This window comes from Castor canadensis, chromosome 8 (genome assembly GCF_047511655.1).
Source record: "Castor canadensis chromosome 8, mCasCan1.hap1v2, whole genome shotgun sequence".
Classification (NCBI taxonomy): Eukaryota; Metazoa; Chordata; class Mammalia; order Rodentia; family Castoridae; genus Castor; species Castor canadensis.
Genome location: NC_133393.1, coordinates 39,819,805 through 39,832,870, shown reverse-complemented (window position 1 = coordinate 39,832,870; position 13,066 = coordinate 39,819,805). Strand labels below are relative to the sequence as shown.

Here is a 13,066-nt window from a genome sequence, read left to right as displayed (position 1 = left end):
TTTCCATTTTCCTAGATTCTCTTTTTATTGAGACAGGGTTGTATACAGCCTAGGCTGGACTCCTTCTGATCCTTCTGCCTCAACCTGACTCAAAACCCTAGGGCTAACACACACACACACACACACACACACACACACACACACATTCTTTCTGACATTCTTTCTGTGTCTCTCTCTCTCTCTCTCTCTCTCTCTCTCTCTCTCATGGGGAGTCTTTACCACTGAGCTATACCTCCATCTTCATTTTTCCAGATTTTTGTTCTTGTTCAGTGTCCCTCTACCCTACATGGTGCTTTTAGTTTTCTTTCTTTCTTTATACTGTTGGAATGATCTCTGGGCTGGTTGCTGATTTCTTGATTACCACACTTTCATTTTGTTAATTACTGTCTCAAGAACTTTTATTGGATCTGAATCTACACACAGTTTTTTTTTTTTTTGGTGTTGGGGCTTGAACTCAGGGCCTACATCTTGAGCCATTCTACCAACCCTTTTTTTCCCTGGACTGGCTTTGAACCACAATCCTTCTGATCTCTGCCTCCTGAGTAGCTAGAATTACATGTGTGAGCTACTGGCGCCTGGCTGAGCCACACTTTAAGCAAGGCCCTGTTACTAATGTTGTTGTTGATGTTCTTGTTGGCAGTATTTTTGGTGTCAGGTATTGAAGCCGGAGCCTCATGCATGTTAGACAAGAGTTCTACCACTGAGCTACACCTTCAGCCTCATGTTGTTATCTTAAAATCACCGTCTCATCTCTACTCTGCTGGTATCCACTGCCATCTGTCCAGTGTTGCTTCTCTTCTCTTTCATTTATGATTTGTTTCCTTAGGCCAATGCAGACTGAATTCCATTTCTGTTGAAACCCCTGAAGGGAGTGCCTGCATTTTACAGTAGTCTCTCCACTCCTAACATGGACAACAGCATTTCCAATGCAGTATTGCACATGTTTGTAACTCAGTATATAGTCTGATACCATTTGCTTTATAAAACACCAGTAAAATGGTTTAATATACCTCTGGTTGTGTGACAACTCTTCTGATCTTTGCCAGGAATATAAACTTGTATTAATAATGTATTTGGATTTTGGGTAGTATAGAAAGAAGTGAGATGATTTGTGTAGTATCCAGTTTGAGGATTAGCTTGAGGCTTATCCCCAAGGACTGGTATTACTGTCACTTTACGTTATGATGTAATTAAATCTCCAACATTGGGTCTGGGTCGCATATTACTGATTTGAAATACCTATTTTTAAAAGTGTATTGTGTGTCTAAATGTTTGCTTGCTTAGTCTTTAGTAACTCCTCTTCTTCCTTTCTCGTTTATGTTTCCCCAGGATGACAGTGATGGGATTCCGTGGTCAGAAGAAAGGGTGGTACGTAAAGTCCTTTATTTGTCTCTGAAGGAGTTCAAGAATGCCCAGAAGAGGCAGCATGGGGAAGGCATTGCTGGGAGCCTGAAAACAGTGAATGGTGAGTTGAATGTTGTTCTGTGCATAGCCTTATTTCTGAATTGAATGTGTTCTGGCAGTTTGGGCTTGTTAGGCTAGGTATCTAATGGCTGTAGGCTATATAAATATGTATTGTGGACATTCTGTTGGGTTTATAGATCTATTTTATGTCCCTTAATTTATTGCAAATAGAATGGGCGAGGTACCTTAGTCTGCTTTCTAGGTCATGGGCTGAATGTAAGCCTGTCTTCCAGCATTTTATCTGTCTTTCTATCCAAGTATGTGCACAGAACTTTGGTGACTCCACTGAAAAGTGGAGTGTTTAGTTCTTATCCTTGTATTTTTTTTTTTTTCCTTCTCCTCTTGTCTTTGTTTGTTTAAGGAAATGCCTAATTCTGCCCTTTCTGTGCTCTGGCCCAGTCGCCTTGTCAGCACCTAATGAATTCCCTGTGGTTGGGCAGGGTAGGTTGCTGCCCGGCAGGTAGCAGGTGTGTAGTGCCTTAAGGTCCCTGTGCCTCTGGAAGTGCCCTCTTCCCTCATTGTTTCCTTTAAGGAAACTGGCTCTTTTTAGCAGGGGTAGTATGATAGAAGTCCACTCAAAACAATTCAAGGACCAATTGGGTTGTATTCTCTCTCTGGGGAAGTAGCTGAGGTGATATTTCAGAACCTTTCATGCCTGTGTTAATCTTTTAGAGTTATAAATAAGTATGAGTGAAGAAAAGACCATTTTCTTGTGTTAGAAGCTTGGCTCCTTGACTCTTTTTTTGGTTTGTTTTTTCTTTTTCTTTTTTTTTTCCTTGTAGGACTGGGGTTTGAACTCAGGGCTTTTTGTTTGCCAAGCAAGTGTGCTATGCTTGAGCCACTTTGGTCTGGTTATTTTGGAAATGGCGGGGTGTGTGTGTGTAATTTCATGAATTATTTGTCTGAGCTGGCCTCAAACTACAATCCTCCCAGTACGAGCCTTCCAATTAGCTAGGATTATAGTGAGTCATCAGTGTCAAACCTCACCTCTAATTTTAGGGGAATATCACATCCTGGGTACTTGACCTTTTATTCTTTTCCTCCTACTTGAATTGTAAGCTGAGCTGTCTGGCAATCCCTTGTTAGAACTGGTGCTTACCGATAGTACCTATTGGGCAGCCTGCTCCCATTGGGCCATGGCAGGGTTTTTAAGACTGCCTTTGAGAATTCAGCTGTTGAGTCTCTGTCTTAATACTTATTCTTTTTGACCCAACCTTCATTCTTGTATTTTCTTTCTTATGTTTGACTTTGCTTTGAAGGTCACCATTTAGGCTGTAGTGGCTCTGCCATCTTTATTACATGCCATAAACCTGTCATTCTCTCCCTCCTGTCTGAGCCAACATGTATTGGAAAGGCCCATTTGGGAAGCAAAATAAGTTGTAGAATCTGTTTCCAGATTTGGACTACTATATCACATTTCCTAAGAGACCCTTTTTTTGTAGGTCTCCGGCAGATAAGGGCCTCATCCATTCCTTGCTTGTTATGCAGTAACCTGGAAGCCTTGTGTCTGTGTAGAGAACACTTGATGTGATAGTTGTCATTGCTTCACACAGCACACATCATTTTGCCTGGTTCAGTTTTTTGTTGTGTCTGGGAGTTGGTTGATGAGGGAGGTGATTGGATCCCAGAGTAAAAGTAGATCCTGTAACTGCCCACAGTTTTAGATTGTACTGTTATAAAGATGAATGCTGTCCTCCTGCAATCCAGGGTGCCAGTGGTGGGGGTGGTGCCTTAGTGCTTTTTATGAATCTCTAACAATGAAGGACCAATCCTTTCTTTCCTAACTGGGGTAATACCATGTTTTAGGACAAGAACTTAGGCAGTTGTCCAGGATTTAATAATGGTGGAATTTGGATAAATGAACAAAAACTAAATTTAGTCATTGAAAAAGCAACCAATGCTGCTATCCAGTTGGCCATATTGAGCTCCCTGTCACTCAGTGTGACGATAACTGTGGAAGTAATTCTAAGGACAGTTGTGAAAGGTAACTCTATTGGGATTAAAGACTTTAGATAATTCTTGTACCACCTTCATAGTGAAAGGTTAGTCTTTTTTGTCAGGGTATTTTGCTTTTCACCCTGATAAAGACTTAGTTGTCTTTTAAACTAAAATTCTACCACTGAAGTCTTCAGTTTTGGTTGTGAAATTGCTATGAATTTGCCATTTTCTGGTTTGTGTGTTTGTTTAGGCAGGTGTCTAAGGTCACCTTTTTGTTTACCTTATATATCAGATTTCTCTAGTAGTGTTGAATAATGGCCTCTCCTTGTTTCACAACTTAAGAATCTTGAACTTGCTTCAGAATTTAGGGCCTTGAAGGCAGCTACTATATTCAAGTATGCATTCTTGTTTGGGAAGGTTACTGGGACGCACAGGAAAGCAGAATTGCCACCATGGGAATAACTTTTGTACTGGGGTGTGTGATCCAGAAAAAGCTGAAACAGGTGAGGTTGGGAGTAGGGCGAATTGTAGTTGCAAGCTGTGTTCTCTTGTGTGTGTAGGAATATAGATGTTTTTGGGCTTGGATGTTCTATAGTAGGCCATTGCTCATAGACTGTCCCATGGGAATACCTTGTCCTACTGGTCAGATGGAGCCAGATGTAGGTTAGTTGGGGGAACAGGGATTGTGTAAAATGTAAAAGGAATCTACTAGAGGCTCCTTTTCAAAAGTTGACATGATACCATTTGTCCAGTTTTTGTCAAAGAAATTTGTCGGTAAAGCTTTAAAATTGTCTGTTAAAGAGCCAGTATATAGCTGTCTCTTAGGAGGACACTCCCAGCTTATGAAGCAGGACAGTCAAGAATGAGAACATATATCCAGAGACAGAGCGATGACAGGAGGCTTTTGCCTCTGTGCCTGTGTTTTTACCTTGGGGACCTTTGTTCGTGACATGCCTCTGAAGGTTCTGACATTTTCATCTGTAAGCTGAATAAAGTTGCCTTGTGAATGTAATAGTGACCTTGCTAAAGTCATATAGGTACTTATTTCGCAGTAGCAGAATCAAAACTATAGCCCAAGTCATGAACGTAATTTGCAACACGGAATGAGTGAAACGATACCAAATCTTTGAAACTGTAATGTTGAAAGTAACGTGCTTTATTTTTTCCCCCTTCTGTCAATTTGTTAACAAAGATGTTTCTGGATTATTGGTTCTGCCAGGGTTTCCTGGGAAAATTCATTCTTTTAAAACTATAATATTTTTCATTAACAATGAAATGGGCTTGACATAATTTTTATCCAATTCTAAAACAAATTGACATCACTTCTGCTAAATCAGTGCATGCTGGTATGATGAGCCAGTAGAGCAGCCCTTTGCCTTTACTATTTGTAGGAAGGGGCTGATGTATGTTAATAGCAAACTAACATGATAGCTGATAACTGAGTGGCTGAGCTTACTCTGCCCATTTCAGCAGGTCTAGTAGACTAGTAATAACCCAAGCAGACCCAAGATTTTTTATGTCACAAGATCCATGTTTGTCATCAGTCTTGCTTTTGTGTTTCTGAACTGACAAGGACTGAAATTTCTTACCTTACTAGAGGTAGCAAACGTGAGACTTGAACAGTCTCATGGATTGTGTGTACAGGATTTGAAGCCAGCATTATAGCTTATTGGCTGTTACTAGGTATAGGGGAGAGCTGGTGCTAAGATTTGCTGACTGTGAGCCTCTGTCTACTTCCTGCTGTAGATAATGCCACTTTTCCTCACTGCAATAAAATCACAAAAGCTTTGGAGACTGAGACCTTGGCCACTCTTTGAGGGCCCTTGGCCCACTGGGGCTGAAATTAGAGACATTTAAATAATAACATGCTACACAAATAATAAGTACACATAATTACACAGTAAGAGAGGGGAGCTATTAGCTGTATTTGAATTTCATTTGCTTCCTATAAATGTCATCTCAGATTAGCAAGCTCTTTGGCCAGCAAAACAGTGTCGAGTAGATTTAAGGGAAGTTGAATCTTTTTTTTTTTTTTTTTTTTTTGAGTCTCAGTCTGTGCAGGAGTTGTAAGTTACTGCTCTAGTACTTTAACTGTATTTTACTCATTTAACTGTCAGAAAAACTTATATAAATGAGGAAACAACACTAAGAGTGGAGCATCAGTTTTCCTATCCAGCTAGGAGCTGGCAGAGCCAGGATACAAACCCAGGCCTTCTGGATTAGAGCTTCCATGTGTTTAACCATCACTTAGATAAATAGAAGCAATTTTGGAGCTTTCCATAAAGATAGGATTCTAAAAAGAGGAATTTATAGGAGGACTTTTCTTTCTTTCTTTTTTAAAAAAATTTTCAGAAGTAGCAGTGGAGTGGCTCAAATGGTAGAGCACCTGTTAACAAATGCAAGGCCCTAAGTTCACACCCCTCTGCCGATGCCGGGGCCCCCTCCCCCCAAAAAAAAGTAGCAGTTTCTTTTGAAGGCGATAAGTGAAATGATTGATTGGGAAAAAGACCTCAGGAAGGGGGTGGGGGGAGTATTAATGCAGGTATGTTTCTGGGCTTTATTATAGCATGTAATTGAATTGATAGTCAAAGGGAATAAAAAATTACATTCCTGATTCATTACCCTCTTCTCTTAGATCATATGTGCACAGATGTATTCTTTCCATTTCCTCACCTAGAGAGTTCTATGTTTAATACTGTCAACAGTCCACAGGCTGGAAATCAGAAGGGGCTATGGACTTTATAGTAGCAGCTGTCAATTTGGAGCTAAGCACCAATGTGGGACATAGATGCAGGACATCCCCAAGTATGCCAACACCCCCCCCCCAAAAAAAAAAAAAAAAGAAAAGGACTGGTGGAGTGCCTCAAGTGGTAGAGTACATGCCTAGCAAGCATGAGACCCTGAGTTCAAATCCCCAGTATAGCAGAACCAAACAAAAAAATTTAGGTCCCAAAGAGAGCATCAACGAGCACCATCTTGCAGGCAGCAGCTGAAACTTGGGTACTCAGTTTAGTTTTCTGAGCCACTCCTATCCTGCCACCGTTCCTGCCCTGTACCATGTCTTCTTGATGTGTGACATACTCCAGGTGAAAGAGAAGCTGGGTGAAGCACAGCTGGGAAAATACACTGTCTTGAAAACAACTTCAATTTATTCTTCCCAGAATAGATTAGAGGTATTTTTGTTATAGATTCATCTCTTTCTCTTTGTGACAGTGTTTTATTCAGTCTGTCTGTGTTCTGACTTACATAAATGGAACGTTTCTCAATGGAACTCCCATTTAGTCAATATTGACATTTTTAGTTTGTAGCAGGCATTGTGGGGAATTAAGCCCATGGTCAAGCTGGGCAGTGGTGGCTCACAGTTGTAATCCTTGCTACTTGGGTGGCTGAGATCAGGGGGATCTCAATTTGTGGCCAGACCCTTGGCAAATGATTTGTGGAACCCCATCTCCAAAATAACCTGAGTAAAATATACTGGAGTGGCTTAAGCCAGTAGAGTTCCTGCTTTGCAAATAGAAAGCCCTGAGTTCAGACCCCAGTCTTCCCCACCCCCCCTCCCCCAACTTCCTGGGGAAAAAAATAACCAAAACCAAAAACAATCCACTTGAGGTCAGTTGCATATTTTGCAGGATTCCTAACACCTCATTTCATTGTATCTAAGATATCATTAAATGATGTACCATTATTCTGTGTATCAGTAAGAACATGAAATGCTATCAGTTATCTTAATGAGATGCTTTGTAATATTTAGTGTTGGAAAAATATGTGCAACTAAAGAATAAGGGAAGCACAAAAATTCTATAGGAAAGCAACAGTAGTGTGTATGTGTCTAGTAGTATGAGCAGGCCAGCAGGGAGGCAGCATCAAAGGCTCATGTGTGAACTACCAGGAAAAGCTCCATTGAAAGCCATGCAAAGGGGACTTGAGAAATTGGGAGGCTTTTCTGAGCAGAGCCTCAGGTTTGGGTGAAGGCCAACTCTACTGGAGAGTTGTTAGATCCAGTGGGACAGAGGGCTGTGATGGCAGATTTCTGTGGCTGGCCACGTGTTTGGGAGTAAGGGAGTGCTGTGCAAAATTAAGGACTGCTGGAGCAGGAAGGGGCTTTTCAGAGGCATATAGGTCAAACTCATTTTTTTATAGATGAGGAATTTTAATCCTTGATGAGGACCTTAACTGGAAGGAATGGATCATGCTGAAGACTGATTGGAACCAGAAATCCAATTTAAATGACAGTGAGGCGCCAAGCTCCCCAGTAGACAAGGCTGCTGGGCAAGTATTTCATGGAGAGTTAAGGACAGAGGTGCCTGTGGAGGTTAATGTGTTCTCATTTGGGTCATTTTGTGCCTGAGACCCATTGGCCTCTAGTTCTCTCAGCCAGTCTGTGTTGTCTCTTCTGTAAGTGGGATCCTTGATTACATCATCATTCTCCTGACATCTTGGACTGCTTTAGTAGGAGGGGTATGCTGCACAGGCAGTGTCACCTAGGAGAGGAGTCCATGTGTGGGAATGAGTGTGTGTGTGGGGGGGTGACAGAGAGAGAGAGAGAGAGAGAGAGAGAGAGAGTTAGTTCTCATCTTCAGTGAGCCCCATGTGTTGTATTCTTTCCTAGCTCAGTTCTTAAAGAAGCTTGTGAATCCCTGACTGCAATGTGTGAAGGAGCCAAGAGGATGGGAGTCCACTGGAGCCTGGAGTTTTGTTTAAGGCTGCAGAGCCTCCTGTTAAGGGTCTTTCTGTCTCTAGGCAACTTCTCTCTTTGTGCACCCACCCCTATGCCCTCCCACAGCATTTCCCATCATTATCAAAGAATGCTACTTCTCCTGGAAGAAAATAAACCTTCTTTTGACTTTCTATCTCATGCTGCTTTATCACTGCCTTTCTTTATAGCAAAATTCCTTGGAAGAAAATGTCTAAGTGGTCTGCCTCCAAGTACTATTTGTGTTCATATTAAAATCTTCCAACCCACCCTTCATACTGGGTCTCTTATCTAGTCCAGGCTGGCCTCAAACTACATCTTCCTGCTCCAGCCTCCTGAATATTAGGATTATAGGCATGCACCACCACACCTGGCTCTTGCTATTTTCTTTTGAACCACCCAAGCCAGGCCACTTAAAAGGCCAGTAATGACCTAGATCTCTAAATCCAGGCTTCCATCATTGTGGACTTCAGGTACCTTCTTACATGATTTAACATCTCCCAAATGCCAAACTTGTATCTTTACCTGCCTGACTTCTGCACTTAGATTTCTTCACAGGCCTCACAAACTTAAGATGTCTCAAAGTCAGTTTTATCTGCTGGCTCATCTCCCTTCCACCTGTCTTCCCTTTGTTAATAAATAACACTTTTTTTTCCCCCCCAATTGCTAGGCCAAAATCTTGAAATCCTCCTAACCCCCACACTTCCCACCATTGCATTCTACCCTTTATTCTAAGCTATTCCTGAACCTGATTTTGCCACTACCCTGTTGTTCTAAATTGCCCTGTTGATCTCTTTGCTGGTATTGTAGCATCCTCATGCTCTCTTACCTTCTTCCTCTATGCCTCTTCAAGCAGCAGCATTTTATTTTTAAAAATTTTATCATTATTGTTGTACTGGGGGTACATTGTGACATTTACAACAGTGCTTACAATATATCTTAGTTAAATTCACCCCATCTAGCATACTCTTTTAATCTCTTACCCAGTCTTCTTAGAAAATTTCAACAGGTCTCATTTTTCCATTTTCATATATGAGTACATATATATATTTTCACCAGTCACCCTTCTTCACCCCTTCCCTATACTCTTGCTCCTCGCACTTGTACCAAATCCTAGACAGGACCCATTTTACCATCTTGTCCTTTGTTTTTGAAATGACATTTCTGTTTAAGGTGGCTACACAGGGAGTTTCATTATGGCATTTCCATGTATGTATGTATATGTATGTATTACATCCTGAATTGGTTTAATACCCTCTATTTTTCTCCTTTCCACCTTAGTCTCCTTATGGTGATTTCAGTGAGTATAAATATTGTATATTCATTCTTATATAGAAAGTACATCAACCATATTCACTTTAACTTTCTTTAATTCTCCCACTTCTGATAGTGTACCCTGGCAGTGCTAAGGTTTGAACTCAGGGCCTCACACTTGCAAGACAGGTGCTCTTACTGCTTGAACCACTCCTCTAGCAATGCCTTCCTTTTTTTTAGTGTGACCTGTTTTTCATTTTTGTCTTCAGTGTTTAGGTATCTGTTCATTATTCAGTGGGAGTTTTGCCTAGGTATTATACCTGTACATGTATTATGCTTAAGTTGATATAACCCTCCTCCACTGCATTTCTTTGCTCTTTTCCCTTCTATCCTGTGTTGTTTAACAGTTTTCGGTGTCCTTGTGTCATCTTGTTCTTACACAAGTGTGATGTATTTCATTATTATTGGCTATCTTTCTTTCCTTCTTTTCTTTCTCCCTTGGTCTCCTCTACATGAATGTTCTGTATAGATTTGTATGTGTATATAATACTGCTTGTATTTGTGTTGGGCCGGTATTCTTCACATACGAGAAAAGCATGTGGCCTTTGGCTTTCTGAACCTGGCTAACTTCACTTAAGATGATATTCTCCACTTCTGTCCATTTATTTACCTGCAAATGACAAAATTTCATTCTTTATGGCTGAATAAAATTCCATTGTAATTATATAATTATATAATCACTACATTTTTTTTTTAACCCATGTGGGGCATCTTGGTTGTTTCCATAGAGGCAACAGCATTTTGAATTGGTGTCTGCCAGGCCCCTGTGTTGACCCTGACCCTGAGGTGACTCTTTCTCTCTCTTAGCTCTTTACCCTGTCATTGAATGTGATCCCCAGTGTCTCCCTGGTCTCTTCTACTCCTTTACTCTGCCCCACCTATTCTAGCTTTCCTGATATTCCGAATATACCAGTTACACTCATTTTTGCTCTTGCCAATACTTCTCTGGCAATCTGTGGGACTTCAGCTCTGTCTGTTTCTGATTCCAGTTCAGGTTCTTACTGGAAAGTCCTTCCTTGAACCACAGAGTAAAACAGTACCTGTACCTGTTCCTCTCAGCTCAGTGCCTCACAATATCATTTTGAATGACGTATCTCGTGGCCTGACATTGGTGTGTGTTATTGTTGTCTCTGTATAGTACATTGTGAGGTCTTTTAAAGAAAAGTGTCTCTTGTGTTGAATGCTGCTCTATGTTATCTGGGTGAGACTGCAGAGAGCTCGACTGCATCTGCCTTTACCCCACTGCCTCTTCCCCAGCACCCCTCCTTGCCCCGTTGCAGATGAGTTGGTTGCTGCTCTCTATTTGGGGGTTGTTGGAGGTCTGCCAATAGGGACTTTAAATTTCATTTTTGAAATGAAATTTTAGCAATCCCTTTTGCCCTCACCCTCAGCAGCTCATCTTACTTTCTGTCACAAGAGGGTACATGGTATGTTGGAGTATATCTCATGATTATAATAGGTTCTTGGAATTGGGTCACCTTTGTACATTACTTGGAGTTTAAATTATAATTAGGCTTTTAAGAGAAAAAAGTTGCCTCAATTCTCTTAACTGGTATTTATACTGTCATACTTTTCTAGGTTAGCGTAGGGGACCTCAGGTGTGAAATAACTCTCACTAGGCCACCTAGCTCAGAGATGGTCAAATCAGGATTTGGACCCAGGAGTCCTGACTCCAGGTCTTGCTTTGTCTCTGTTTGTGCAAGTGGAGGAAAGCCTTACACCCTGCGAAGTCACGTGCTTGAAGAGTTGTACATTTATCTGTAGATGAAGTACTTCTCCGTCACCCCAGGAAGTTTCCTTTTGCCCCTTCCCGTGCTCTTGACTTCTTCAAAGTATGTCCTTGTTTTGTGTGTTGTCAATGCTGCTGTCTCTGTTGTAAGGCGCTTTTATGACTATACGTGGGTTTCCACGTGTCTTGAGTGAGATGGTCCCTGTGGGGGCTAGAGGTTCATGTGTGTCCCTTTTGCAGCTCCAAGCTGCTTATGAAGGCCTCCTAATGGTACTGGAATAATAATACTGTTGGGAAGATGGTTGCATTCTTAGAACCAGATTGAGTCTTAAGCTGGCATCACAGTTGTGGTTTAGAACTGTTCAAGTTCAGAGCAGGTGGGCTTTGGAACAGTTTTAGTTTGGGATCCTTTTCACCTTCAGCTTTCTCTTATAGGGCATTAGCCAGCACAGTTGATGGTCTGTGAATATTAGGGCCATTCACCACAGGCTTATTAATATTAAGAAATTCTATAATTGGTGTCCTAGACTTGACTTCTTCCAAGGGCACTTGAAAGACATGCACAGGCCTGCTACTCCACATGTTAGGCTGATTAATAGGAGGAGCCCAGGATCTGTGTGGTGGGATTGCTAGTCATTTTCTCGTGGCTGTGGTGAAAGTCTATATGTTAGTCAGCTTGGGCTGCCATAAGAGTGGGTGTCTTAAACAACAGAAGGTGCTCACTAAGGTAAGGTGCACTGACAGCTTGGTTCCTGTTGAGTGCCCTCTTTAGCACTGTTCTCATGTGGTAGCAAGAGAGTGAACGAACTCAGGTCTCTTCTCTTTACAGCTGCTCATAGCTCCTCATTTAAAATCTCTCACCTGTGCAGGCCTTCCTCAAAATGCAATCACATTAGGGGTTTCAAAATAAGAATTTGTGGGAAACACAAACAGTTCAGTCCTTGAGAGACCGGTAGTGACAGTTTTATTTCATTTCAGTTGTAGATTAAGTTAATTTGTAATCTAAGTGTCTTCTTAGGTTAACCTAAGTCCCTCAATTTAAGGGGGAGAGAAACTCATTCATATGCAAGGGGAGCTAGCATGGAAGGCCAGATGGACCAAGAATCTCAGGGGTGGGACTAGCAGTGTGTTCTGAAGGACCTTAGAGTTTGAGGGGGTTGGTCATTGACACGGCCCTGGAAAGAGGTTTCTGTAGTCAGAGATTATTTGAGGAAAAATGTTGGGGTTACTTGAGGACTTCTGAGGTGGAGGAAATGCTGCTTGTTTGTAATGATTCATCTTACAAGTTATTGTAATGTGGCATGAATATAGTGTAAAGCGGTGTTTCCCTCAGTTTTTACTCCCCAGCATGTGTAGAAGGGGCATAGCCCCTAGCTCACCAGACAGGTCTGCATTCAGCTCATGAATAGGATTTGCTTATCTGTGCTCATTCTTGTTAAATGATAATGTCACCCACCACAGAAGGGCCTCATGTGTTTTTTGGGTCTGACCCATTTCATGCTTTGAACTCTGTGATGTGTGTATTAATGGAGCTTTAATTACTATCAGATTCACCACAATGGACCCGTGCAGTTTTGCTGTGCTTGCGAATTTCTGAGATCCCCCTCTCCCTCAAGTTCAGAGGACCTTTACTTAGCTTTTGGAAATACCCCGTTATTACTTGAGCCACATGAAAGGTTCAGAGTCCCATATGGTATATTTTTAAAGCCAACAGAGTGATTACTAGATATGCTTTTGGGAAATAAATCTCTTAATTTACAACTTTTTTCTTAATCTCATGTGCTGCCAAATCTCATCTGTCCTCCTGGCTTCCTTTGTAATCTTTGAAATGCTTCTGTAGAGTCTTAGATTTAACATCTTCATATTTCTTTCTTCAAAATCTTAAAAGTACACACATCTCTCAGTCAAGGAAGCTGGGGGTGGGAGGT

At 41.4% G+C, this 13,066-nt stretch overlaps 1 protein-coding gene across 1 annotated transcript in view; it reads left to right on the top strand.

The window, feature by feature from the left end:
• The window catches only part of Jarid2 (jumonji and AT-rich interaction domain containing 2), a 236,518-nt gene that overhangs the window by 101,425 nt on the left and 122,027 nt on the right, over window positions 1-13,066 (top strand). The window contains exon 2 of the mRNA XM_074082873.1: window positions 1,330-1,465. Coding sequence (XP_073938974.1) covers window positions 1,330-1,465 — 136 coding nt within the window. The remainder of the gene's footprint in view (window positions 1-1,329; window positions 1,466-13,066) is intronic.